Source organism: Sturnus vulgaris, chromosome 28 (assembly GCF_052056855.1).
Source record: "Sturnus vulgaris isolate bStuVul1 chromosome 28, bStuVul1.hap1, whole genome shotgun sequence".
Classification (NCBI taxonomy): domain Eukaryota; kingdom Metazoa; phylum Chordata; class Aves; order Passeriformes; family Sturnidae; genus Sturnus; species Sturnus vulgaris.
The window spans coordinates 1,128,165-1,155,020 of NC_142270.1; the positions used below are offsets into that span (position 1 = coordinate 1,128,165).

General features: G+C 57.9%; 3 protein-coding genes across 8 annotated transcripts; all 3 read left to right on the top strand.

The window, feature by feature from the left end:
• Positions 1–204: 204 nt before the first annotated feature.
• STAMBP (STAM binding protein) lies at positions 205–14,286 on the top strand. Of its 2 annotated transcripts, none has more exons than XM_014892114.2 (10): positions 205–283; positions 2,477–2,707; positions 7,066–7,141; positions 8,084–8,179; positions 8,840–9,167; positions 9,861–9,985; positions 10,689–10,826; positions 12,819–12,931; positions 13,273–13,372; positions 13,780–14,286. In XM_014892114.2, exons 2-10 carry the CDS (start codon positions 2,493–2,495, stop codon positions 13,834–13,836), a joined length of 1,248 nt encoding a protein of 415 aa, XP_014747600.1. In that variant the 5' UTR covers positions 205–283; positions 2,477–2,492; the 3' UTR covers positions 13,837–14,286. The 2 variants fall into 2 exon arrangements, with proteins under 2 accessions (XP_014747600.1, XP_014747601.1); XM_014892115.2 differs by having other exon boundaries at positions 8,843–9,167.
• A 304-nt stretch (positions 14,287–14,590) lies between these two features.
• Positions 14,591–21,450, top strand: ACTG2 (actin gamma 2, smooth muscle). 4 transcript variants are annotated; one of them, XM_088180068.1, is made up of 10 exons: positions 14,591–14,729; positions 17,943–18,038; positions 18,789–18,958; positions 19,042–19,170; positions 19,252–19,362; positions 19,963–20,047; positions 20,120–20,281; positions 20,376–20,567; positions 20,918–21,099; positions 21,193–21,450. In XM_088180068.1, the coding sequence occupies exons 3-10, from the start codon at positions 18,833–18,835 to the stop codon at positions 21,334–21,336; spliced, it is 1,131 nt and encodes a 376-aa protein (XP_088036194.1). In that variant the 5' UTR covers positions 14,591–14,729; positions 17,943–18,038; positions 18,789–18,832; the 3' UTR covers positions 21,337–21,450. The 4 variants fall into 4 exon arrangements, with proteins under 4 accessions (XP_088036194.1, XP_088036196.1, XP_014747597.1 ...); XM_088180070.1 differs by having other exon boundaries at positions 14,710–14,815; XM_014892111.2 differs by lacking the exon at positions 14,591–14,729 and having other exon boundaries at positions 17,898–18,038.
• Positions 21,451–22,320: 870 nt separating this feature from the next.
• DGUOK (deoxyguanosine kinase) lies at positions 22,321–25,721 on the top strand. 2 transcript variants are annotated; one of them, XM_014892096.2, is made up of 7 exons: positions 22,321–22,422; positions 23,178–23,290; positions 23,369–23,550; positions 23,915–24,062; positions 24,382–24,497; positions 24,602–24,701; positions 25,308–25,721. In XM_014892096.2, exons 1-7 carry the CDS (start codon positions 22,344–22,346, stop codon positions 25,395–25,397), a joined length of 828 nt encoding a protein of 275 aa, XP_014747582.2. In that variant the 5' UTR covers positions 22,321–22,343; the 3' UTR covers positions 25,398–25,721. The 2 variants fall into 2 exon arrangements, with proteins under 2 accessions (XP_014747582.2, XP_088036016.1); XM_088179890.1 differs by lacking the exons at positions 22,321–22,422; positions 23,178–23,290 and having other exon boundaries at positions 23,468–23,676; positions 23,915–24,497.
• The last annotated feature ends 1,135 nt before the right edge of the window (positions 25,722–26,856 follow it).

The following is a 26,856-nucleotide window of genomic DNA, read 5'->3' on the forward strand; positions in this document are numbered from 1 at the left end:
GCGCTGCGGGGGGGCTGGGCCCGGTTTTGGAGAACGGCCGGGTTTGGGTTTGGGCGGAGCGCGGCCTCTACACGGGCGCTGCCCCTTTAAGACCTGCCGCTGTGACGTCACGACGCACGACGTTCCGCAGAGAAAACCAGGCGGAAGTAGGTAGTGGTTTTGCTACATACCCGGATGTTGAGCCGGCTTCTGATTGGCTGCCGGGAGCGAGGCGGGGTGGTGCCGCGGCGTGTGGTGGAGAACCCGGAAGTGCAGAGGGGCAAACGGCAGCCGCGCTCGCCAGGTCAGGGCTGGGCCGGGGATGGGGAGGGCCCTGCGGGAGAGGGGGTCCCGACCTCTGCTGGGGGGTCCCTCTGAGCATCGGGGGCGGCTTGAGGCGCCAGGGCTGCGGTGCTGCTGGGGCGTCCCGACTTCTCCTCAGAGACCGCGCCAGCAGGGCTCCGGTTCGGTTCGGGGGTGCCTCATATCGAGGCGCGGTCAGGGGGGTCTGGAATCTTCCCTTTAAGAAGGGGGACCCGCTCCGGAGTGTCCCGGCTGTGGATATTCACCTTAGGAAGGAGAATCCCATCGGGGGTGGGTCTGGCTGTGGGAACTTTCGCCTGGGGAAGGAGGATCTGCTTAGGGCTCGGGGATGTTTCCCCTCAGGACAGGGGATCCGGGCAGGCGGCTCTGCCTGGGCCGTCTTTTCCCCTTAGGGTAGAGGGATTCGTTTTGGGGGTAGTTTTGGGGATTCCACAAAAAATCCCCTTGCTGCGGGGTCGAGGGCTTTGATTGGAGACTCCTCTTCTAGTTTTACAGGGGAAAATTTGGGGGGAACAGGCAGTGCAGGGGGGTCTTCCCTGCTCTCCCTCTTAGGGCGAGGGCTGCGGGACTTGGAAAGGGCTCTGACTCTGGGGAGGGGTCACCCCCTCTCCTGATGGGCTGTGGGACTTGGGAGGGCTCTGACTCTGGGGAGGGGTCACTCTCTGTCCTTGTGGGCTGCGGGATGTAGGAAGAGCTCTGATATTGGGGAGGGGTCACCCTCTCTCCTGGTGGTCTGGGGCGGGGCTGGAGTTTAGGGCCTGCAGCCGGGGGGGGGGGGGGGGAGGTGATTTGAGCACTTTATTTTGAGGCGTCGTGTGGGATTTCGAGGGAGGTTCCAAGTGTGAGGGGAGTCTGTTCTCGCAGGGGGAAAAGGACTGTGAGACTTGGCAGGGATTATTTTGAGGAAGGGGCTCAGGGCTCTGGCTTGGGGGAGCAGCTGATCCCCCGCCCTCAGCAGAGGTGAAGCCCCCCTGAGCTGTGGCTGTCACATCCCGAAGGGTTTTGGCACAGGAGCCTCTGAATCCCACAAGACAAGAGGCTCCTGGCTCTGCCTGCTCTTAGAAAGGGGGTGCTGCTCTGGGGTAACCTCAAGAGGGGCTCCACTCATTCCTCCCAATAAGGGACGTGCCTCAGTAATTCCTGACACTGCATGTGGCAGCTGAGTTGCTTTGCTGGCTCCCATTTGGGTGACCAAAATAATTGTCTTTTTTTCGGTTTGCAAACAAAACTGGAGGTGATTTCAGTGAGGAGGTAATATAAAAAAAGTGGATTTTTCTTGGAAGGCTTTCAGGAAAGGTGTTCACAAAAGCCCACCCCCACAGGGGTGAGGACATTTTTACACGTTCTAGGAAATTAGTGGCATTTCACAGGGAGTTGAACCCTTCCCTTGGCCCAGGGGGGCTTTTCCAAGGAAAAACTGCTTTTGGTGGAGGAGGAAGAGCCTTGTGGAGGATTTCTGGGCTTGCTGCCTCCACTTGGAATCCAGCAGCTCCTGTCTGTGGTGATTCCCACATGGGTCAGGTCTTGGTGCATTCCTGGGGTGACAGGAGTGCCTCCCACAGCATGGGCAGAGAGGGATTTGGGATGATCCTGTTGGGTCAGAATGGATCCCATTGGGTCAGGATGGATTTGGGATGGGCCTGTTGGGTCAGGATGGTTTAGTTGAGGTGGTGTTAGGGCATGGGTTGGACTCAATGATGTTAAAGGTCTCTTCCAACCTTTTCATTCAGTGATTCCATGATTCCCATGATTCAGTTATTTCTGTGGTTCAATGAATCTGTGATTTGGTGATTTCTTGATTCTTTTATTTCTGTGATTCAGCGATTCCGTGATTTCTGTGATTCTGTGAATCAACGATTTCCATGACTCTCTGATTCCATAACTTTTGTGATTCCATGATTTCCCTGATTCAATGATTCCGTGACTCTATAATTCCATGATTTCCATGACTCCCATGATCCCGTGACTCTGTGATCCCATGATCCCATGACTCTATGATTCCATGATTCCCATGATTTCTGTGATCCCATGATCCCGTGATTCTGTGATTCCATGATTCCCATGATCTTATGATTCCCATGATCCCATGACTCTGTGATTCCATGATCCCATGATTTCTGTGACCCCGTGACCCCGTTCCCCACATTCCTGATGCCGTGGCTCCCTCCCGCAGAGCCCCAGGCTGGCCCATGTGTGTCACCATGCCGGGCCCCGGCAGCGCCGGCCTGGCGCCGGAGGAGCGCGTGCGGCGCCTGATCCAGGCCGGCAGCAGCGTGGAGGTGAGCGAGGACATCCCCCCCCGGCGCTACTTCCGCTCGGGCGTGGAGATGCTGCGCATGGCCACCGTGTACTGCGAGGAGGGCAACCTGGAGCACGCCTTCATCCTCTACAACAAGTACATCACGTGAGTGAGGGGGCTGCAGGGGCTTACACAGATGGGAGAGCTCCACAGCTCTGGGTTCTGGCCAGAGCTCTGCTCCCGAGGGATTTGGGGTGCCACAGCTGATGGGACTGGCCAGGCCCAGATGCAGCTCAGACTGACCAGAGGATGTGGGAAAGGTGAGGCACAAAGCCTCAGATGCAGCTCAAACTAATGTGGGAAAGGTGTGAGGCACAAAGCCTCAGATGCAGCTCAGACTGACCAGGAGATTTGGGAAAGGTGAGGCACAAAGCCACAGATACAGCTTGCTTGTGAAAGTTTCCAGAATCTATAAGCCCAGAAAAATTTGACTTGGAGATCATCCAGTCCAACCCCCTGCCCAGGCAGGGTCACCTGGAACAGGTGACACAGGTCCAGGTGAGTTTGGAATGTCTCCAGAGAGGGAGACTCCAGCTGTTCCAGGGCTCTGCCGTCCTCCATGGAAAGAATTTTTTCCTCCTCTTGAGGTTGAACTTCTTGTGGTTTAGTTTAGAGCCTCACTCCTTGTCCTGTTACTTGGCACCAATGGAAAGAGTCTGGCATCAGCCTCTGACAGCCTTTTGGGATATTGGTATTATGGGAATGAAACTCCCTTGGGAGCCAGGCAGTTCTTGGATCACTCTGTCCCTCTGGAGACTCCTGCCAGCAGCAGAGAGATTTTATCGACCTGTAGGTCAAAGTTTGCAGGTGTTTCATCACCTCAGTTGGCCTCAGTTTTTTTCTATGCCAGCTGTGACATCCTAGGGCTGGGCAGGGATCTGTGGTCAGGGATTTTTGTATCTGGTATCTACCTAAAAGATCGAGGCTGAGTTGTGGTGTCTCTGCTAATCCACCTTCAGGGGAGAAACCAGTTTTTCTCTGAGCCCGGTTCACTCTGAGTCTTTTTCACTCTTAGCCAGTTTTACTCTGAGCCTGTTTTACTCTTTACTCTGAGGTTACTACAGCCTTCCACAGCAGGGAGTTCCTCCTTTGGGACCAGGGATCACTTGGGGATTTCTTTTTACGCCTCAGCAACATAACCCAGCCCCCTCAAGCACAGCTGTGTGCCTGTGAGTGTTTAAAGGGAAGAAAACTCTCATCCCAACAGTGCAGTGTCCTGTTCCTGTAGGGTTTTTTCCCCTAAATCTGTCCCTCCTGCTCCACCCAGTGCTACTGCTGTGGTCTGTGCTGTGCCCACTCTCCCCACTCACTAGAACAGGGTTGGCATCTCTGTGGGCATTTTCCCTCCCTGCCCCTGTGTACAGGGTTGCTGCCCCTTAAACCCAACACATTTTTCTCTGATTAGCTTTCCTCCCCACCTCGCACTTCCTGAGCTTTTATGGGCATGGTGGCGAGGGCCTGGGAGGCTGCAGGGGGAGCTGGGAAGTGTAAAACCTTTGGGAAGGGTTCCAGGAAGGTTACGCAGCTGGGCCCGAAGAAGAAACTTTTTAACTAAACAAATGAACTGGAGGCTGGTTCATTGTAGCAGCCAGAAGTGCTGGGTTGTGTTCCCAGCAGCTTTCAGATGAATCTCCTGGCATTTCCAGCCTGGCTGCTGGGCTGCCAGGAGGGTGGAAAACCTGACCCCTGACCAATGTGAGCTCCTGCCCTGCATTGTCCAAAGATAGGAGTGTGATGCCACCGTCATTTCTTCCAGGGAAGATGGGAAGCTGGAGTTTGAGCAATATGTTTGATGTTTTCTAGATGTCCTGATCCAGAGAGCAGGAGGAGGCACTGGCAATTCACTGGAGCTTCTCATGGATTTGCTCTGCTCTCCCTTTCCTAGGAATGGGGCCAGGCTGGGGGGGCTGGGGGTGTTCAGCTTGGAGAAGAAAAGGCTGTGGGGAGACCTGAGAGTCCTTTCTGCTTTCTAAAAAGGGGTTATAGGAAGGAGAGGGGCTTCTTGTACAGGCAGAGAGTGTCAGGCCAAGGGGGGATGGTTTTAAACTGCCACAGGGCAGAGATAGATGGAATATTGGGAAGGAATTCCTCCTTGTGGAGGTGGGCAGGGGCTGGGATGGAATTCCCAGAGCATCTGTGGCTGCCCCTGGATCCCTGGAAGTGTCCCAGGCCAGGTTGGAGCACCCTTGGACAGTGGAATGGGTCCCTGCCATGGCACTGGATGAGCTTTGAGGTCCCTTCAGTCCAAACCATTCCATGATTCTGTAACTATCTCCAGGATTTTTAACACGTATCTTGTCACCTGCAAGTCTTTCCTTGCCTTTGGTCCTGAGCAGCTTCTCCTGCCTTGATGTGAACGGATGTTTTCCTTCATCACCAGCAGGAACACTCGGGTTAGTTTGGTAAAGCCAAATAAGAAGGAAAAAAGTAGCAAGACAAAACTTTGAGCCAAACGAGAAAGAAAAGAGTAACAAGACACGAGTTTTCTGTAAAACTTGGGCTCCTTGATTTGCTTGGGTCAGCTCCAGGAACTCGTGGGGGTGTCACAGGGCCTCCAGAGCCACCGGCTTGGCCTTGGCACCTCAGCTGGGCTTAAAAATAGTCCTGGCTGTGGCTGCTGGGTGCCAAACAGCTGCTGCTCTGCTGGGCTTGGCAACAGGCAGAGGTTTGAACCAGCCCAAGACTCCTGGCCCTGGGAGGTTTTGGTCTTGCCAGGCCTCAGCAGGGCTGTCCATAGGAAACATGAGCTGTTCCAGCCCTTCCTCTGCCCCATCCCAGCCTGCCACTGCAGCTCCTGCTCTGGAGTTTCCCTCTGCCTGCTGAGCCCTCCTCTCATCCTCCTGCCCAATTTTTTCCCCCACTTCCTGACTTGTGGAAAGCCAGCTGTCTCTGCTGGTTTTTCCATCCTGCCCAGGCCAGCATCTGCTCTTAATCCTTTCTAATTAATCCCTTCCATTTTAATCTACAAGCTGCTGGCAGCACTCGGGGCCTTGTTGTGTCTCCTCGGCACAGTGACCTACTTCACACCCCCAGCTGGGAGCAGGGACCTCACTGGGGCTTTGGGAGGGAGCCACGGCCTCTCCAGGGCTCCAGGCTGTGCCCTGGCTCTGCTGATCCTGCATCCTCACCAGGAGCATTCAGGGAGGCAAAAAGTCCTTCCTCATCCCTGAGGGCCTGGAGCAGCTGGCTTTGTTTACTGCACACACAGAGGTCTCTCAGAGTTTCTGTGCCCCCTGAGTTTTGCCTGCTTGGCTTTACTTGGTTGGTTTGTTCTGCTCTCTGTGGCACAGTCTATTCCCTTATTCCCCTATTTATTCTCCTTTTTCCCTGTGCCTGGGCAGGAGGCTGGAACATCCTCCTGTGGGTGCTGAAGCAGGAAGGAGGAGGGCAGGGATTTGGGGTTATCCCCAAAGCTTTGTGTGTGCCCAGAGCCAGCAAAGCTCTGCTTGCAGGAGAGAAGGGCTTGGCTAAGCTCACCCTCCCTGAGCACTCCGTCACTGCTGGGGACTTGATCACAGATTAACTCAAGGTGTCTCCAGCCTGGGGAGCCTCAGAGAGCTGAGCCAGAGTGAACTGCCCCTTGTTTGTGGGATATTCTCCTTGTTTAGTGCTTGTAGAACTCCGTGGAAGGATCTCATTGTGGCCTTCCAGCACTTAAAGGAGGCTTCTGAAAAAAGAGAAGAGGGACTTTTTGACCTGGGCAGTGACAGGACAAGGGGGACAGCAGAGCATTAGATTAGATGTTAGAAATAAATTCTTCCCTGTGTGGGTGGGGAGGCACAGGGTGCCCAGAGCAGCTGAAGCTGCCCCTGGATCCCTGGAAGGGCCCCAGGCCGGGCTGGAGGGAGCTGGGAGCAGCCTGGGATGGTGAAAGCTGAGTGGGATGGTGCTGAACTCAGTCTTGATTTCCCTTCCCAAAGCCAGAATTCTCTCTCCTGCCTGGAAAACCTGGGGTGCTCAGGCTGCAGAGCCCAAAGGCTCCTGGTGCAGCAGCTGGGGCTGTTGGGAACTTGCTTTTAGCTCACCTACAAGTTTTCCCTGGCCAAAGTCTGAGTTAATTTCCCCTCCTGCACAAACTCTCTGTCCCTCTGTGCAGAAGGACGGGGAGCTCTGAGTCAGCCGAGTCCTTGAGCTCGGGTGGAATCTTGGGATGCTCCCAGGTGTAGGCAGGTGCCCAAGCACCTTCCTGAGTCACCGCTGTGTCCTTGGTGGTTTAGACCAGGTTATTAATGGTTCTGTTCAAAACAAATGTGTTTATCCCTGGGGATCACCTCCAGAGGCCAGGTGGACGGAAAACCTGTGTGAGGCGCTCCCTTGGGATTGAGTGAGATCTCCTGAGTGCCATGCCGCGCTCCAGGGGCTGTTATGGGGTGGAGGACAGACGGACTGCCCTGAGAGGGAGCAGAGATCCCCCAAAACACCACTGACTATCTTGAGCTGCAGCTTCCGTCCCGTTTTTCCAGGCTCTTCATCGAGAAGCTGCCCCAGCACCGCGATTACAAAAGTGCCGTCATTCCTGAGAAGAGAGAGACGGTCAAAGTAAGTGGGGACAGTGCCAGGTCTGGAATGGGAATGTGGTCAGGGTCATGCACCTTGGGCTTCTGTGGCTCTGGGATGAGTGATCCACACAAATGCTGAGAAGCCCTGACTTGGCCAAGTAGTTCTGACCCCTTGCGAGTTCGGTTCTGGGCCCCCCACGCCAAGAAATCCATTGCAGGGCTGGAGCATGTCCAGGGAAGGGAACGGAGCTGGGGACGGCTCTGGAGCACCAGGAGCAGCTGAGGGAACTGGGAAAGGGGCTCAGCTTAGAGAAAAGGAGGTTCAGGAGGGACCCTGTGACTCTGCACAATTCCCTGACAGGAGGGGACAGCTGGGGGTTCAGGCTCTGCTCCCAGGGAACAGGGACAGGACAAGGAGAAACGGCCTCGCATTGCACCAGGGGAGGCCTGAGTTGGATACTGGGAAAATTCCTTCCCCAAAAGCATTGTCCTGTCCTGGCACCAACTTCCAGCATCCCTGGAAGTGTTTCAAAACACCTGGGGACACGGATTAGTGGTGGACATGGCAACACTGGGGAAATGGTTGAACTCCATGATCTTGGAGGTATTTTCCAACCTAAACAATTCCACGATTCTCAGACTTACAGTTTGGGGGGTTCTTACCCCGTTGCACTTGCACTGGACTGGCTGTGGTGTCCAGTTTACCTCCTGTTGAGCACTGGGGTGTCCTTTCTTCCCTATTCAACTCTCTGCTTTTTAAAGGTTATGTGTGGTCCATGCTGGATGTCCCAAGCAGTGGTTTTCCAGGGAATGCTTGGAGATTCCTCCCAGCCACAAGAAGCTGCAGCTGCTCTGCTCAGTGCTGTCCAGAAGAGGAAAGGACAGCACTGCCTGAGTTCTTGCTCAGTGATTTTGGTGGTGATTTTTGGACTCCAGCTGCTGGGATTTTGTTTCTCAGGCCGATGCTGTGTTTCCTCCCCAGAAACTGAAGGAAGTAGCCTTTCCCCGAGCTGAAGAGCTCAAGGAGGAGCTGCTAAAGAGGTACGCCAAGGACTATGCTAAGTACAAGGAGCAGGAGGTGAGTGACAGGAGACTGGAGGCCTGTGCTCCCCAGGAGCCCCTCAGCCTCTCAGGGTGTAGAAGCTCCAGGGCTCCCTGGGTGCTCGGGAAGGTCCAGTCTGGGTCGCCCCAACTTTTGCCAGGCTTGTCCCCTGCTGTCACTGCAGGTGACTCTGTCAGAGGTGTCCCTGGCTCTTCTCCCCATGCATCCCAAGCCAGCCTGAGCTGGGGCTTTTTGCTTCGGTTATTCTCTCTGTCCCAACACCACATCCAGGTCTTACAGTCCAGAAACTCAGCGTGGGCAAAGATCTGAGGTTCTGTGGGCAAAGGAGTCACCTCTGCTGTCACTTTGGCTCTGGATGAGTGTGACTTTAGAGACAGGGTAGAGGAGATCATCCTGGGATTATAATTCCATGGTAGAGGGAGGGTAAAGCAGTGGCTTTCCTGCCCTTGGTCCAGCTGGCTCTGGATCTGTGCCCTGCAAGCTGAAGTTTCCTTGCAGAAAATGCTGTTTACTGGTGACCTTTTGCAAATCCTTTAGGAATAACCTGGGAATGGCTGGGGGTCTGCAGAGGCTTCATGTTCTGCTCCGGGATGGTGTCTCCCTCTCTGCTCCTGTCCCTGGGCACGTTCCTCCTTGGAGCAGGAAGAGTAATTTGCACACACTTTGGCTTTGCAGCAGCAGCTGGAGGAGGAGAAAACTCGGGTGGCCCTGATGAAGCAGCAGCAGGCAGAGCAGGAGCAGTTCCACGCCTTTGAGGAAATGATCCGGCGGCAGGAGCTGGAGAAGGAGCGCCTGAGGATAGCACAGGAATTTGGAAAGCCAGAGCCAGAGTCTATGGATGGACCCCTCATCCCTGGCGTGGAAAAGCCCCCAACAGATTTAATCCCAAAGGTTCCAGTCTCTTCAGTTCACCCAGCAAGTCCATCAGCGGGGACTGTCCCGTCCAAACCTCCTGTTGTGGACAGATCTTTGAAGCCCAGTGCTTTGGGGAGCACAGAGAACAGTTAGTACCTCTTGGAGCATCCCTTCTCCCCTGCTGGGGCTGAGCCAAACATGGCCACTTTCTCTGGGAGGCTCTTGGAATGACATGACCATGGCTCCATCTCTCCTGGGTGTTTGCTGTCCCGAGTCACTGGATGTTGTCCAGTGAATGCTCACAGGGCTGGGGGGAGCTGTCTCCTCTTGGGAATGTGCCCTCCCTGCTTTTCCAGCCCAGTCTCTCTGCTGTTCCAGGGTCTGCAGCCTGTTTGCCTTTCCTTCACCCAAATACTTGCTGGAAATTGGGGTTTAGCTCCTGGTTGGGCTGATTGAATCCTCCGACTGATCAAATTCCACTAAATATCCTAAATATTCCAAAATACTGATTCCAACATGTCCAATGGCTGGGTCTTACCCTGTGACACGTCCTGCTTTAAATGACATTTTCTGAGGGTGTGTGGTTTAATTTTTGCTAAAAAAAACCACTCCTTTGACCCCTCCTTCTAGAAGATCCTTCCCCTCTCCATCTCCCTTTCCCTGTTCTGAGAGAGGGGGTGCCTGTCCTTTATCAAGTGTCACAGTGACACATTTCCCTGAGCCTGCCACTGGAAGGGGACTTTATCTTCCCAGGTGGATTTTCTCCATTTCATCCCTTCAGATCCTGCCCTGAGGGACCACTTCTGCAGCATTCCTGACTGTGCTGCCCTCCTCCCCACAGATGCAGGTGTGGATGTCCTTCGCCAGGTCATTGTCCCCAGGGAGCTGTGCCAGAAGTTCCTGCAGCTGGCTGATGCCAACACGGTGCGGGGCGTGGAGACCTGCGGGATCCTCTGCGGGAAGCTGGTAAGGAAACAACCCCAATGGAGATGCCAAAAGTGGCACAGGGACTGCTTGTCACAGTGCTATAGCTTTGGAGGTGGCTCAAGGACTCTGATTATTGTCCTGGAATTCTTCAGTGTGGTGTCAGGCTTCTGTGTGAGTGTTAGGGATGATGTGCTTCTCCTTTTCCTTGTTTTCGGGTTAGGGTTTCCCCACCCTGAGTCCCCACTCAGCTTCTTCTCTCCCATTGGTGACATTCCTGGTGGCAGGCAGCTCCAGGCACTTGTCCTTTGGGTGTCCCAGCTGGTGGCCTCACACAGGACACTGTTCTGCCCAAAACTTGGCGTGCCCAGGTTTTGTTGGCAGCTCCAGCCCATCTGCCCTGAGTCACTCCCAGGAGTTTGCTTTGAACCAAAACTGTTTTATGTAGCAACTTCCTGCAGTCCAGCTGCTTCCAGACACTGGGGATGGTTTAGGGATGAGGCATCATCCCCTTTTGAGTGCAGAGCTGGGTTTGGGGGTGTCCAGGACTTCTCTGAGCTCCTGTGGGTGCTCTGCACAACAGGGAGAACGAAACAGGAAGAAAATCCTGCAACTCCTTTGTCAGTAACTTGGAGCTGCACCTGCAGGTGGGTGCTGGATGCATCCATGGGCTTGTTCCAAGGCTTAGGAAATTCCCTCACGTCCGGGGGTGGTTACAGCTTCCTGTGCTGCCACTGCCTTGCAGATGAGGAACGAGTTCACCATCACCCACGTCATCATCCCCAAGCAGCTGGGAGGCCCCGACTCCTGCACCACAGAGAACGAGGAGGAGCTCTTCATCATCCAGGACCAGCATGGCCTCGTCACCCTGGGCTGGATCCACGTGAGTCTCCTTGCCCTGGCACTTCGCTGGCCTCCAGCCCCAAGGGGAAGGGCAGCTGGAGGAGATGGCAGGGAATGGGCAGCAGCCTCTGGTTGGGTTTATCTCTCTGGTACAGTCTTATTCACTACTCTGATGGAGAAATCCAGGCCTGGTTAATGTTTGGGTCCCTTCCTAAGCCTGGTTAATGTTTGGGTCTCTTCCTAAAGCGTCAAGCCCTTTGAAAGGGAGGGAAGAAAGGTTGACATGGGATATTGGGAAGAAACTCTTCCCTGTAAGGGTGGGCAGGCCCTGGCACAGGGTGCCCAAGGAAGCTGTGGCCGCCCCTGGATCCCTGGAAGTGTCCAAGGGCCAGGCTGGATAGGGCTGGGAGCAGCCTGGGACAGTGGAAGGCGTCCCTGGCATGGCAGGGGTGGCACTGGATGGGCCTTAAGGTTCCTCCCAACCCAACCCATTCTGGAATTCTCTGGAAGTGGAATCTTGGACCCGAAGCTCATGTTTCCTCCAGCTAAAAGCCGACTCTGGTGGTTCTGTGGGGGCACCCCAAGCTCCTTTCCTAGAGGGACACATCTCCCTTGCTGTGTCCCTGTGAAGCCCTGTGCTGCTGTGCTGTGAGCTGTGCCAGCTGCAGGCCCCTCCCCGGCTGCCCTATGTCCCTATGGAGCCTTTGGCAGTGGGATCCCTGCCAAGCAAAGCTGAGTAATCTCTCGAAAGCAGCAGCTGCCTCAGAGCTTGGGCAGGGAAATGCTGCTGCTCCCAGTGCCTGCTCCAGGGCCACCTCTGTAGTGACAGCCCTGCCACACTGGGGACCCCCTGGAATTCCTTTGCTGGTCTTGGCAAAAACAAAAAAAAAACATAAGTAGCAAAAGGAGCAAGGGCTATTGATGCCTAGAGGAGCTGGAACAGAGGCTAGACAGAGTTAAGAGGAATAAAATGGATATTTATTGAGGAGCCTTCAGAGGCCACACCCTGGCAGTACCAGTGCCACAGTCGTGGCCCTGACTGGATAGCTCCAAGATGGAAGCAAAAGAGAGCTTGGTCATGAGATCTCATATTTTTATAGGTTTTAGTCCAATTAATAGCTTCAAATCATGAAGTTTCATCCTCCTTGCTTGCTTGCCTGCCCTCCTCTTTTCACGTTATTTATGCTTAGGGCCTGAAGTTTGAAGAGATTGTCCTTGAGTCCCCAGCTGGAATAGGAGTGTTCACCACCTGTGAAAATATCCTATAACCCTTAATATAAGGCATCACTATCAGCAGGAGTTGAGGTGTGAAACATGGCTGTGAGCAGGAGCTGGGTGAGGTGGTGCCTATCAGGGGTTGTACAGCCCTCCAAGGAATGTGATATCCTGGAGTGCTGCGGCACCATGGCATGCAGCTGCACTTCAGGAACGTGTGAAGTGCCCTGCAAGGACGTTGTTGTGGCTTCAAGGTGTGATTTTTCATGGGATGTGGCAGGAATGTACAGCTCCTTTTGTAGGTAACTCCACATGAATTACCTACTCCAAAAGAGGAGCAGACATTTTAGGACAATCAAAAAAAAAAATGGGGCTATAAGAGAGCTGGAAGGGACTTAGGAGAAGAGCAGGGAGTGTGATAGAACAAGGGGGAATGGCTTCCCACTGCCAGAGGCAGGGTTAGATGGGATATTGGGAAGGAATTCTTCCCTGTGAGGTTGGAAGAGGGCTGGAATGGAATTCCCAGAGAAGCTGTGGATGCCCCTGGATCCCTGGAAGTGCCCAAGGCCAGCTTGGACGGGGCTTGGAGCAACCTGTGACAGTGGGAGGTGTCCCTGCCCCTGGCAGGGGTGGCACTGGATGAGCTTCAAGGTCCCTCCAACCCAAACCACTCCACAATTCCACGAATTCCACCCCACGTGTGTCCTCTGTGCCCTGCAAGGAGCTGTCTCTCCTCTGCCACAAGGTTCCCTTGGCAGATCCCTCAGGAGGATTTTCCTGGCCCTCTGTAATTGCTGTCCCCATGTCCTTGTTGCAGACCCACCCCACCCAGACTGCCTTCCTGTCCAGCGTGGACCTGCACACCCACTGCTCCTACCAGATGATGCTGCCAGAGTCCATCGCCATTGTGTGCTCTCCCAAATACCAGGAGTGAGTATGGATGATTCCAGGAGTGAGGGTGGATGATTCCAGGAGTGTGGGCTGGGGAGGCGTTTCCCTCTGCCTGGGCTGTCAGCCACACCCTTCCCCTCTCAGATTCCTGGCCTGGGGATGGAATATGTGTGAGCTGTTTCCAGGGGCTGTGTTTGGGCAGAGCTTGCCCACCCCTGACAGCAGGTTCAGAGCTGGGGAGAGGAGTTTCCCAGGAATTGGGGTGTCCCTCAGCATCAATCTCTACTCCTGCTGGAGATGAATGGCCCCAATTGTGCCCCAGGGGATGTGGCTGGGCCTGCAGAGGCTCCGGCTACAGAGCTGCTGTTCCTCTGCTCCAGGACAGGGTTTTTCAAGCTGACAGAGCATGGCCTGGAGGAGATCTCATCCTGTCGGCAGAAGGGGTTCCACCCACACCCCAAAGACCCCCCTCTGTTCACGGTGAGTTCAGCGGGGGCTGTGGGGAGGGGAGTTGCTGTGTTGTGTGCTGAATTAAATCCACATTGAGGTGCTGGGTTGGGACCAGGAGGCTCAGCCTGGCAGGGGCTGCTCTCCAATTCCCAGAGTGGAGGTGCAGGACCTTCCCGAGGTTTTCCAGCCATTGGAGATGGGATGCAGAGCTCCTGGCTGTGCAGCCCAGGGCTGTTTGAGGGGGGATTTGTGTTTGGGACCTGTCATGGTTGCTGTGAGGCACTGGGCAGGGCCAGCAGTGGGGGTGATCCAAGGAGCTGCATCCAAGGGCTGTTCTGGGAAAGCACTGGCTGCAGATTGTGTCAAGAGGTGGAGGAGGCTCACCTGAGCTGTGGGAACATCTGAATAACCCCGTCCCCTGTTCTTCTCTCTTCCAGACCTGCAATCACGTGTCAATAGTGGAGAGAGACGTGGTGCTGATGGACCTTCGATAAGACTCTTGCCTTGTCCCTTCACAGGAACCACCCACCTTCCTTTAGGCCTAGGGAATCGGTTTTGTTCTCCTGTAGCAGATGATTTCTACCATGTAGTGATCCCTCCCCTCCCTCCCACTCTGTGGTGGAATCAGATCCCTGCCCTCTTCAGGAGCCCCTGAACCTCAGTGCCTGGTGTGGGGCTGGAAGGGGCTCCACGTGTGGGGAGAAGCCAGCTGGGAGCTCAGAGACAGAAGCCAACACTAAAGCAGTTGTTTAATCCAAGCCTTGAATGGCCTCCTGGGGAGGTTCCCTGTGACTTGCTGCAACCCTGAGGTGTGGAAACCTCTCCAAGTGCTTTTGGGACTTGCCCAGTTTAACCCAGGCCCTGTTTTGTCCCTCGTTCTGGGCTGCTCCATCTCATCACAGCTTCCAGGAGCACATAAATCTTTGCTACGGTTTAAAATCAAACTTGCTGACCCCTCTGACCCCCACAGGAGCTCAGTGCTGCTTCCTGGCACTGGTGTGTCTGCCCGGGAAGGGAAAAGGGCCCAACCTCCTTTGGGATCCCTCTTTCAGCATTTCAGGGCTGAAGATCCCTGGATGTGGCCCTGCTTTACATCCCAGCAGCATTTAGGGATTTCTGGGCACTTCATCCCTTTTCCTGGCTGGGGGATGTCCTGGTGTTACCGTGGAGGAGCTCGGTCTCCTGGCTGCCATTGCCACGCCAAGATGGGATTTCCAGCGGCTTTGACCATTTCCATTCCACTCCAAGATGGGATTTCCAGCAGCTTTGACCACTTCCATGCTCCCAGATCCCTGATTGTCTCTGCACATCCCAGAGCAGCTGGAAGCCTGTCCTTGCCAAATCCCAGCACTCCATGACGTCGCTGTTGTGTGGGACCCTCCTCGAGGTGCTTTAGTCGGGTGCCAAGCCGAGATTTTCCTTCCCCGTGCTCCAGGCCCTCGGTGGGGGGAGAGGGAAGCAGCACATTCCAAGGTGGGAGGCAGCTGGGCCGTGCTGCACATCCCCAAATGCCGCCGCGGGCTGGGATGGTCGGCACATGGCCGTGCGGGAGGGGCAGGGCCCGAGCTGCCTTCCCACCTGGCATGCAAACATCGCCGTGCTCGTGTCGTGTGCTTGAACAGCCAGCACCCCGTGCCTTTCACACATGGATGGGATTATCCGGGCCCGGCCTCCTGTGCCACTCCTTTGCTTTGAGCTCTCTCCGTGGGTGGGGTCTGCCTCGGTGGGGTGAGGGGCATTCGTTTCTTTGGCGGTTTGCGTGACAAGTGCTGCTCCCAGCTTTTCATTTTTGGGAACAGGCTGGCCCCGGGGGTGGGAGGGGAATGAGGAGCCTTCGGGGCATCTCTGGGAACTCGCTTTCAGCCCTAATTAATTTAAGCCATGCTCGGGAGGGGGGTGCAGTTTCCATGTTGGATTGTTCATCCCTCAGCTCTGCACAGCTCCTCACCCCGAGGGCTCCCCTGGAGCAGCATGGGGACACAGAGTGGAAAATCACGTCTTGTAAAGCAGCATTTCCTTCAGATCTGTGGGGAATATCCCAAGGGATTCATCCCAGCTCCACTTCCCAGCAGGTCTCAGGTGTGAGCTGGCTCCAGGAGAGGAGCTGGTGGTACATCACCACTTTGGTGTTGTCCCAGTGAACTGATAAACCTTCCCCAGGGAATTTTCCACCTTCTTTGGAGCAGGGAGCTCCTCAGATCAGGGCCCAGCTGCCATCTCCCTCCCAGCTCTGCTCTCTGAGCTCCAGCTTTTTTTCATCCCATTTTTTCACCCCAAGTGCCTGGGTTCCTCACTTTGTGTGTCAGTGAATGTCAAGATCCTGGCACTGCTGCTATGTCCCACGGACTCACCCTGGCTCTCCAGCTGTGCCAGATGTGACTGTCACACCTTAAAACCACCCAAAATTGGGTTGGATTTGGGAGGAGCTGAACCCGAGCATACACTACACAGGCAGGAATGATTTATTGGCTGGAACAATGTGGGCCGTGTGTTTTTCAGAGGGTTCCCGCAGGCAGAGAGCGATGCTTATCTCCACCTCAGCAAAGGGAATGGATCCAAATCTCTCTTTTCACGCGTTTGCCCATCCCCAGCAGCATCCCGAGAGCTTCCAGGCCTGAACATTCCCCCTCGGAGGGAGGTGCCGAGGGCTGGGCCGGCGCCGGGAGTTTTGAAATGCAGCGGCCAAGCAGGGCTCGCCCCCTGCTCGTCCCACGCCTCGCCCGTGCCGTGGGATGCCTGGCGTTCCTGCGAGCATCCCGGGCCCGCCGGCGGCTGGATTGGCTGCGGGGGCCAAACCTTTCCTTTTTAGGCTGCTTCAGCGTGGGCTCCCGCTCGGGGCTGTGCTGCTGCCGGCCCTGCTCCAGCCCTGCCGGGCCGGGATGCTCGGGGATCCCCCAGGGATGGGGGCACCCCGGGCTGCTCTGTCCCAGCAAGAGGGATGAGTCTGGAGCTGCTGAGGGGGTGCTGGGGTTGCTGGGACCAGCCCAGGGGTCAGGGATGTCTCCGGGGTTTGGGAATGTCTCCCTGCCTGGGTTGGGATGGGATCCTGCCACCAACAGCCATGCTGCCTCCACATGGGGCTCTCCAGCTCCAGCAACCCCCTTTTCCCACCCCCACTCCGCTGGATTTGGGGAATAATTTATTTTAAAGGTTTGGGAGTTTTTTGGGCTTTTTTGCCTTTTTTTTTTTTTTTTATGTGTCATATATGGCAGCCTTTCCCCTTGGTGACCTCATGTTTGGCAGGGACCCAGCCAGCCTGGGGTGTGGGGTGGCAGTAGGACCCCGGGGCTGGGGGCATGGGGGGGACACCAAAGGCAGGGCCAGGGGCCAAATCCAGCCCCTGTGAGCTGGGAAAGAGAAAGGGAACAGCCTGGCAGAGCCATCTCTGGGGGACTAAGGAGCTGTGAATGGACTGGCAGTGTTGGGGACATGCCATGGCTCTGTCCTGCCCCATGGGTGACAGCCCAGATAGGACAGAGCCAGCCCTGGGGGACACTGGAGTTGTGAATGGACTGGCAGTGCTGGGGGGACACCGTGTCCCTGTCCTGCTCTAGGGTGGCAACCCAGAGCCCGTTCCCTCCCTCTGGAACCATGGGGGACACCAGGACCTTTGGGTCCCTTGCTTGTGGTGGTACCTTGCAGCTCCTTGTCACTGGGATGTCCCTGCCCCGGGCACAGCTCGAGCTCAGCCTGGGCCCCCAGTGCCCCAGTTTCCCTCGAGCCCCTCCAGCTCCGGGGGGTGACTCCAGGGCATTTCTGCTGTCTCCCCCGGGTGCTCTGGGAGACTCCCTGGTGAGGGCCCATTGTCCTTAAAAAGGCAGCCAGGAGTTTGGGAGCTGCTGGTTGGCCTCTGCCAGGGCCAGGGGCCTCTGCAGCTCCGTTCTCACTGCCAAGGCTCGGCCACAGGGCTGGGGGTGGCCCCGGCCCCCCTCGGGCGGTGCTGGGGACAGCACCCACCCTGTCCCGTAAGGGCTCATCCTGCCTCCAAAATCCTGCCAGGAGGAATCAGAACTAGGCTCACCCTCAGTGCGGGGTCGGGATTTGCACCCACAACCCCTGGCCTGGCTCAGGCCCAGGATTTGGGGCACGAGGGGCTTTGGGATACCAAAAGCCCAAAAATGGGGGCGGAGAGAGAAAACCGCAGGGAGAGGCATCGCAGGAGTGCTGGATGCCGAGGATGCGGGGGGAGCCGAGGCCGGGAGGAGGCGATGGATGCTCCAACCCCGCGCGGCTCCGGCATCTCAGACACGCCAAATTCCCCTCCCGGCTCCGGGGTGTCCCCACGGCAGGGCCCCAACACCCACCTCCACCCCGTGGGGTTTCTCCACGGGCTCCCCAGGAACTGGAGTCACTTCCACCTCCTTTTTCCCAGCCCGTTGCTTATAAGGATTTGTGTTTCACTTGTTTATCAGAGCGGAGCATAAAAGGAACAGACTCACAACTGGGCCGTTGCCTCCCAAGCATCCTACCATACATTTTCCTACAATAATTAACTGCTGGGTCCTACCACCAGCCCAAGGTCAATTTAATGAAATAAAACACCTTATATGGCCATATGGCCAACACACCATCACTGAGCCTATTTAGGGTCTTTGTTTAGAGTGGATCCGCCTCTGAGGTTCCTCGGGCTCGCTGGTATTTATACCCACGGCACATCGGGGCTCGGTCCCAGAGGAAAGGAGCTCTCGCCTCTGTGGTGAGTACTGCCCTGCCCAACCCTGCTTCCCTTCTTCCTTGGAGGAGAGCAGGCAGCAAAAGCACCCCGGGGGGTTTTTGGGGTGCCCAGTATTTTTGGGGTGGCCCCAGATTGGTTAGCATTGCCAGCCTCTGCACGACCCCACAGCTGGGGCCTCGCTTGAGGTGACAAGAGCTGGGCTGAGGCCAAAGCAGGTTGTGCTCTTGCAGAAATCCCTATGATTTGGGGGTTTAGGTGGGTTTTTGGTTTGTTTTGCTTTTTGGGCTCCTGCAAGGTTTTGCCTGTTTCCCTCTGGATTTGGGAGTTCATCCTCTGGCCCAGGGGGCACACCCTGGGAAGGGCGATTCTTTTCCCCCTCCCCGTTTTTGGGAGTCGATGCGAGGTCAGAGCAGCAAAAGTTGCTGAGACAGAAGCGGATGAGAGGGCATCACCTGGCACCTCCCTGCCTGCTTTTGGGGGGCACCAGCTGGGTATGACAGCACCGGAGCTCCCTGAGGAGGAGGAGCAGGGGCCTTTGGCACCGATTTTGGCTGGAGAAGGATGGAGGAGCAGCAGTAGCATGGAGCAGCACCCACGGGGAACGAGCATCACCCCCCTGCGGGGTCAGGCTATCCCTGGGCACGGCCCACGGAGGATTTTGCCCATTCCCGAGGACTCCAACACTTCCAACCCCAAAGCCGGACACGGTAGCGCAGGATGAGCCCTCGTCCTCCCCTGGCTGCTCTTTAACGCCGCTTTCCCCCCGGCCAGCTTCTCCCCCAGGTCCCCCTGAGCAAAGCGCTGCCAGCCCCACCATGTGCGAGGAGGAAACCACTGCCCTGGTGTGCGACAACGGCTCCGGCCTCTGCAAGGCCGGCTTTGCCGGAGACGATGCCCCTCGTGCCGTCTTCCCCTCCATCGTGGGGCGGCCCCGGCACCAGGTGGGTACCCAGGGGGGCCCGGGGCAGCCCCTGCCCCGCTCTGATCACCAGGACGTGGCTAACGAGGCCTCTCTCGCCGTTAGGGTGTCATGGTGGGCATGGGGCAGAAGGACAGCTACGTGGGCGACGAGGCGCAGAGCAAGAGGGGCATCCTCACGCTCAAGTACCCCATCGAGCACGGCATTATCACCAACTGGGATGACATGGAGAAGGTGAGACCCTGCCGGGGCAGGGAGCGGGCGTCAGCCCTGCCTTCGGTGCGGGGTGAGACGCCAATTCTTTGCCCGCCTTAGATCTGGCACCACTCCTTCTACAACGAGCTGCGTGTGGCCCCTGAGGAGCACCCGACCCTGCTCACCGAGGCACCCCTCAACCCCAAGGCCAACCGGGAGAAGATGACCCAGGTACGGCACTGCAGGACCCTTGCGGATGGGGCTGGACCCTCCAAAACCAGAGGGAGGGCTGTGGGATTTGGGGGTTTTGTGGGGTGGGTGAGTGCGGGGTGGGGTGCAGGGTAAGGGCAAAGATCCCGATGGGAAGTTCCTGTGCCTGATGTCCCCAGGGGTCTCTGGCAACACATGGACCTGTGGGATTTGCCCCACCATGGTGTGCACAGCCCTATGTGGCTCTGTGCACTGCAGTGACCCCTTGGCACTTCTGTGTCACCCTTTGACCCACGTTTTCCACACTGTGCACGGCCCCACGTGGCTCTGTGCACAGCTGTGGCTCACATTTCCGTGCCATCCCTTGACCCTCATTTCCCCACAACCCACGTGTTTCCCAGAGCGATCAGCGGTCCCTGTCCTCCTCCGTGCCAGGCACTGCCCTGCGTGTCCCTGCAGTGCCACCACCCCCCAGTTTCTGCATGCACCGCAACTATCTGTGTGTTTTTCTATGCAGTGCCCTGACCCCAGGAGGGCACAGCCCCCAGGGGTTGGGGTGGGGTGTGCTGGTGACCTCCATGCCCACCCCTAACCCCCTGCCCCTCTGCTTTGCCCTCCCAGATCATGTTTGAAACCTTCAATGTCCCTGCCATGTACGTCGCCATCCAAGCCGTGCTCTCCCTCTATGCCTCCGGCCGCACCACCGGTGAGTAGGGGACCGTGGGTGACAGGGACCAGGCCAGCCTGGAGTGTCCCCCTCACCTTCCCCCTGTCCCAGGCATCGTCCTGGACTCCGGGGATGGCGTCACCCACAACGTGCCCATCTACGAGGGCTACGCCCTGCCCCACGCCATCATGCGTCTGGACCTGGCCGGCCGCGACCTCACCGACTACCTCATGAAGATCCTCACCGAGAGGGGCTATTCCTTCGTCACCACCGGTACGGGGCCGGGGCGGGGGGCTGGGGGACGGGGACCCCACGGTGCCACCGTGCTGCCACCAGGCTGAGCCTGTCCCACCATCGTGTCCTGCAGCCGAGCGGGAAATCGTGCGTGACATCAAGGAAAAGCTGTGCTACGTGGCCCTGGACTTTGAGAACGAGATGGCCACGGCCGCCTCCTCCTCCTCGCTGGAGAAGAGCTACGAGCTGCCCGACGGGCAGGTCATCACCATCGGCAACGAGCGCTTCCGCTGCCCCGAGACCCTGTTCCAGCCCTCCTTCATCGGTGAGCCCGCCCCCCAATGCCCCCAGACCCCGTTCCAGCCCTCCTTCATCACTGAGCCCACCCCCCAATGCCCCCAGACCCCGTTCCAGCCCTCCTTCATCACTGAACCCACCCCCAGTTATCCCTGGGAGTGGTTGCTCCATCCCCATCAGCGAGGAAACAAGAAATGGCCCTTTGGGATGAGCCATGTAGCAGCTCCCATGGGTGCCCCTCAGAGATGTTTTGGGACACCCCCCAGCCCTTTGCACTGCAAATAGTGGCACAGACTCCTGGGTGCCCCTGTGGCTTTTTTGGGGAGCCCGAGGAGTACAGGTGGGGGGAAGGGGGGTGACAGTCGCCTCCCACCCCAGGCATGGAATCCGCTGGGATCCACGAGACAACCTACAACTCCATCATGAAGTGCGACATCGACATCCGCAAGGACCTGTACGCCAACAACGTCCTGTCCGGGGGCACCACCATGTACCCGGGCATCGCCGACCGCATGCAGAAGGAGATCACTGCGCTGGCTCCCAGCACCATGAAGATCAAAGTAGGTGCTGGGTGACCAAACCGTGGCCACAGCACCCCAGACCCTGTCCCGGTGTGGGTTTGGGGTTTGGTCCTACAGGCTCTGTCTCCGCAGATCATCGCCCCGCCGGAGCGCAAGTACTCGGTGTGGATCGGCGGCTCCATCCTGGCGTCCCTCTCCACCTTCCAGCAGATGTGGATCAGCAAACCCGAGTACGACGAGGCCGGACCCTCCATCGTCCACCGAAAATGCTTCTAAGCCCCCTCCCCACCCTGTGGGGGACCCCCGAGCCCAGGCTGGGGTGTCCCGCTCCTCCTCGGACCCCGCTGCTCCTCCCCACCGCCCACTGCGCATTAAAAAACCTTTTCTCCAGGCTCTGCACCTTTCTGGGAGATCTGGGGCTGGGAGGGGTTGGGGGGCACTCACGGTCAGGGGGCAGGGTGTGTTGGGGGAGCCCTGACTTCACATTGGTGCCCATGTCCTGCTGACAGCCTTGACTATGCCTTGATGCCCCCAACCCCACGGCAATGCCCTCCACCCCATGTCAGTGCCCCCAACCCCAAGGCAATGCCCTCCACCCCATGTCAGTGCCCCCAGTGCTGTGTTGGTGCCCCTGACCCTTTGCTGACCCCAGCCATAAACACCCTCAGCCTCACAATGGTGTCCCCAGCCCCACATTGGTGCCACCCTTGGGGGAAGCCTCTGTCCCCATTTCAGTGCCCCCAACTCTGAGCTGGTGACCCCAATCCCACACTGAGGACCCCAACCCCATGTTGATGTCTTTGGCCCAAGGACATGCTGGTGACCCCAATGTTGTTTTGGTGACCCTAGCTCTATGTTGCTGTCCTTACCCCCTTCCTGGGAACCCTAATCTTCTTTTAGTGACCCCAGTGTGGTTTTGGTGACCCCAACCCTATGTTACTGTCATTAGCCCTATCCTGGAGACCCCGATGTTGTTTTAGTTACCCCAATGTGGTTTTGGTGACCCTGTATGAGTCTGGTGACCCCAACTCCGTGTGGATGTCCTCAGCCCCATGCTGGTGATCCCAATGTTGTTCTGGCGACCCCGATCCCCCTTTTTGTGTCCCGCGCTCTCTCCCCTGCCCCCCCGCATTGCTGTGGACAGTGTCTCATTTGCATAAATTACAATATCGCCCCCAGCCCCCCCTCGTTCCGCCCCCCCGTTGTTTCCGTCCCCCGCCGACTTCCCGCGCGATGACGTCACGGGGCGGTGGCGCGCGGCGTCATTAGCATCTCATTAGCATATGACGTGGGAAGGCGGAAGCCGTGGCGGGATGGGGCGGTGCGGGGCCGCCCTGAGCCTGGCCCTAGAGGGAAACATCGGTACCGGGGGGACACGGGGGACAGAGGGGACGGCGGGGGGAGCGGGAGGATTTGGGGTGCGATGGGAGGGGGGCGGCGCAGGCCGGAGCATCCCGGGGTGCGAGTTAATGGCTGTAATTTTCTTAATTGGCTCTGCTGTGGGGGACACCCCAAAACCCCGAGCTCCTGGGAGTTGGGAGGGGGGACACAAAGTTCCCCCCGGGTGAGAGACACCCAGGCTCACCCCACGTTCCCAGGAGCCGGCATGGGGGGGACACCCAAGCTCACCCCAGGTGCTCGGGGGTTGGATTGAGGTCACCCAAGCTCATCCGAGGTTCCCGGGGGTCGGACTGGGGTCACTCAGGCTAACCCCGCATTCCCCAGAGCCAGGAAGGCGGACCCCAATGCTTACCCCGTGTTCCCAGTAGCCACAATGGGGAAACCCCAGGCTCACTCCAATAGTTCTGAGATTTGGTGTGTGGGGACACCCAGACTCACCCCATGTTCCTGGGAGCCAGGGCAAGGGGACCCTCAGGCTCATCCCAGGTTCCCAGGGCCTGGAATGGGGGGGGACACATGCTCATCCCACATTCCTGGAATCAGGGATGGACACCCAGGCTCACCCCAGGATCCCGGGATTTGGAGCAGGGGGACACTGAGGCTTACCCTGTGTTCCTGGGGTGGGAGTGGGGGGACACCCAGGCTCACCCCACATCCCCAGCATCCAGGAAAGGGGGCACACCCAGGCTCACCCTGCTCTCTCTCTGCTCCCGCAGCCGTGGGGAAATCGACTTTCCTGAAGCTGCTGGGTGCCAGCTTCCCGCGATGGCACCTGGTGACAGAGCCCGTGGCACAGTGGCGCAAGGTGCCAGCCACTGGCACTGCCCAGGTAACGGCAACTCCGGCCACCCCCCGGCTCTCCCAGTGCCACCCTGGGACCCCCTGATCCCCCACCATCCCTCTGCAGGCATCTGTGGGCTCTGCCAACCTGCTGCAGATGATGTACCAGGAGCCAGCCCGCTGGTCCTACACCTTCCAGACCTTCTCCTGCATCAGCCGCCTGAAGGCGATGCTGGAGCCGCCGGACGAGGGGCCCCCCGAGCCCCTCCACCCCGTGAGGGTCTTTGAGCGCTCTGTGTTCAGTGACAGGTACCCAGCACCCCAAAAAGAGAGATGAAGCAACTGGGAGTATCCACAGCAGCTGGGTTGTGATGTTGGGACCTCAGGATGAGCAGAGCCTGGAGCAATGCTTGATTACAGGAATGGGATTTTGGGGTAATTTAGGGGCTGCCCCATCCTCACCTGTGTCGGGTGGCAGCATGAAGCCCTTTGGGTGATGCCAGGCTCGGTGGGCATTGCACGTGCCCCAGATTAGGGATATTTGCCTTAAACTAACCCCCTGCAGTTCCTCATCAGTGCAAAAAAAAAGATGAAAAAAAAAAAAAGGCTGTGAAGCCACCTGGGCGTGGCAGGTGACAGAGCTGCCCGGTCCCCTCTTTCCCTCCCTTCCCAGGTACGTCTTTGCCAAGAACCTCTTTGAGGCTGGGCACCTGCAGCCCCTGGAATGGGCCATTTACCAGGACTGGCACGACTTCCTGCTGCGGCACCTGGGGCCCCGCACCGTCCCCCACGGCTTCCTGTACCTGCAGGCCAGGCCCCAGGTGTGTGCCGGGGGCAGGAGGCCTCCAGGTCCACCTCGATCCCGGCAGAATTGCCCAAATGTTGGGGTTTCACCATAAATCGCCGCCCTGGAAGAGCAGGGCCTGCTTCTCTTCCCGTGGGAATGTGGGAGGGAATTTTGCCGTGGATTCCAGGGCGGGTTTTGGGGAGAAGGGGCTGCAGCACCTCCTGGGTTTGTGCTTCCCACATTCCTTCTCTGCCACTGATCCCCCGTTTTCCTGCGTCCCCCTGTCCTCCCGTCTGTCCCATTGTCCTCCCGTCTGTCCCGCTGTCCTCCCGTCTGTCCCCCTGTGCCCCAAGACGTGCCTGGAGCGGCTGCGGCGGCGGGCGAGGCAGGAGGAGGGCGGGATCCAGCTCGGGTACCTGCAGCAGCTCCACGCCCAGCACGAGCAATGGCTGGTGGACAGGACCACGCAGTGAGTGCCAACCCGTGCCAGCTTTGGGGTGACCCCAAAAGGGTTTGGGGGGTGGTTGTTTGGGGGGTTTAATCCCTCCCTCCATGCCTGTGTCCCTCCTGCAGGATCCACTTTGCGGAGGCGCGGCGCGCGCCCGTCCTGGTGCTGGACGTGGACAAGGACTTCGAGCACGACGTGGCCATGCAGGGCGTCCTCATGGCACAGGTGAGGTGGCACAGCCTGGTGGCTTCCCGGTGCCATAGAGCCACGCTGGCTCCGAACCTCTGCCTCTACTCCGTTTTCCTTGGGAAAAATAACTTCCCTATCGTGGGTCTCAGGTGGTTGAAACCTCAGCTGTGCCAGGGCCATCCTGGTGCCACCCTTGCACAGTCCTGGTGCCACCCCAGTGCATTCCTGCGCCATCGCAGTGCCATTCCAGGGCCATCTCAGTGCATTCCTACACCATCGCAGCGCCAGTGCCGTGCCAGTGCCATCCCAGGGCTGTCCCAGTGCCAAGGCTATCCCAGGTCCATCCCAGTGCCATTCCGGGGCCATTCCAGTGCATTCCTACACCATCGCAGTGCCAGTGCCATTCCAGGGCTATCCCACTGCCAAGGCCATCCCAGTACCATCCTGGTGCCACCCCTGCACCATCCCCGTGCGTTCCCACACCATCTCAGTGCCATCCTGGTGCCACCCCAGTGCATTCCTACACCATCCCAGTGCTACCTCTGCACTGTCCCACTGCCATCCCAGTGCCACTTCTGCACCAACCCAGTGCTATCCCAGTTCCATCCCGGTGCCACCCCTTCAGCCAGGGTGTCCTTGCAGGTGGAGGGCTTCGTGACATCGCTGAGTGCTGACACTTTGCCGTCACATCCCGACCCTGTTGGAGCGGGGGAAGGGGCAGCGTCTGCCTGAAGATCCAAATCCAAGGACAAGGGACACGTACTGGTCCCCAACTGCCTCCTCAGCCCCTGTGCTGGGCCAGGGGTGGGTTTGAGGCGGATCCTCAGAGCGGTGTGAGGAGTTTTGGGGGGCTCCCCGTGCTCAGGGGACCAGGTCCTTGCTGTCACCCCCTCCCCATCTTTAGGGATCCCCAGCTAGGAAGGGTCCCTGAGGTGGATTTCATGCACTGCTTGAATTCCCATGGGAAATCCCGGTGTTTAGGGGACACCCAACCCCCGTATTTAGTTATTTTGTATCTCTTTTTTTCCCCTTAAATCAATATCAAGTCTCTGAGGAGCTGCTCCGTGTCTCGAATCAGGGCTGTGGAGGGTCGGGGCGGCTCTAGGGGGGACATGAGGGGACAGTATTCATTATTCCCCCAGTTTTGGGGTGTCGTGATGGGGGAGGGGATAGTGCCCTGGGGCTCTGTCAGGATTTGCGGGAAAACCAAGGGGATTTGGCACCGAAAAGGGGAGTGGGGGAGTGAGACTCTACAGAAACACTGGTGGGGCAGCTGCCCCACAGGAAGCGGGGGGCAGGATTGGGGTGGGGATTTTGGAGGCTGTGGGGTGGGATATGGGGCAGGGAATGGGGAAACCTGGGGTAGGGTAGGGGGGATCTGAGGGGCTGTGGAGCAGGATATGCTCGGGGGGGTCCCCCTGGGATTTTCTCCGGACACCCTACAATAACACAGAGCGAGACCCCGCTAACGACCCTACCAAAACAACAACAGAGGAGTCACAGCTGACAGCCCTACAAAACCAACAGGGTGGTGCAACCCCCCCGTCCCCACCCTCGACAATCCTATAAAAACAACCCCGCTCACCCCCGCACCCAGCCACCCTACAACAACAACCCCACAGCAAAACCCCCGCGCACAACTCCCACCCCTCTTCTCCCCGCGCCCCCTCCCCGATACCCTTGAGGCTCCGGGTGCCCCCGAGCGCGGGACCGGAGCCCCCCGGCCGCCCGGCGGGTCCCCCCGAGCGGGCGCTGCAGAACAAAGGAAGCAGCAGAGCAGGAGCGGCGGCGGCAGCAGCGTGCGGCAGCTCCGCGGGTCCCCTCGGGTGCCGGCGACATCCCGAGCCGCCCGCCAGCCCCTCCGGGGTCCCCGCCATCCCCCGGGCCGGGAGTGCGCTCAGCCCCGTCCGAGCCCCCGCACCCCCCGTTCCCAAGGAAGGGGGCCGAACCCCCTTTTTTTTTTTTCCGGTAAACGCTCTTTTCTATCTAAATTTGGGGAGGGGGGGAGGTGGAAAGTTGCCGGTGCGCGGCTGAAGTTGCGAAGTTGTGCCGAAGCCGCAAGGGTTTGAGGGGGGATTAAAGAAAAAAAAAAAGAAGAAGAAAGAAAGGAAAATGGGGTTGGAAGAAATAAAGGGTGGGATTAAAAGCGGGGAGGCAGCACCCCGGTTTTGGGGGGGCTCGGGGGAAGGAA

Excerpts from the sequence above, each read along its gene's own strand:
- STAMBP (XM_014892114.2), top strand. The coding sequence starts at position 2,493 with ATGTGTGTCACCATGCCGGGCCCCGGCAGCGCCGGCCTGGCGCCGGAG. Across the intron at positions 2,708-7,065 it reads CTCTACAACAAGTACATCAC|GCTCTTCATCGAGAAGCTGC; the intron begins GTGAGTGAGGGG and ends CCGTTTTTCCAG. Across the intron at positions 9,986-10,688 it reads GGATCCTCTGCGGGAAGCTG|ATGAGGAACGAGTTCACCAT; the intron begins GTAAGGAAACAA and ends ACTGCCTTGCAG.
- ACTG2 (XM_088180068.1), top strand. The coding sequence starts at position 18,833 with ATGTGCGAGGAGGAAACCACTGCCCTGGTGTGCGACAACGGCTCCGGC. Across the intron at positions 19,363-19,962 it reads ACCGGGAGAAGATGACCCAG|ATCATGTTTGAAACCTTCAA; the intron begins GTACGGCACTGC and ends TTGCCCTCCCAG. Across the intron at positions 20,282-20,375 it reads CTATTCCTTCGTCACCACCG|CCGAGCGGGAAATCGTGCGT; the intron begins GTACGGGGCCGG and ends CGTGTCCTGCAG.
- DGUOK (XM_088179890.1), top strand. The coding sequence starts at position 23,613 with ATGTTGGGACCTCAGGATGAGCAGAGCCTGGAGCAATGCTTGATTACA. Across the intron at positions 23,677-23,914 it reads TACAGGAATGGGATTTTGGG|GTACGTCTTTGCCAAGAACC; the intron begins GTAATTTAGGGG and ends CTCCCTTCCCAG. Across the intron at positions 24,702-25,307 it reads AGGGCGTCCTCATGGCACAG|GTGGAGGGCTTCGTGACATC; the intron begins GTGAGGTGGCAC and ends GTGTCCTTGCAG.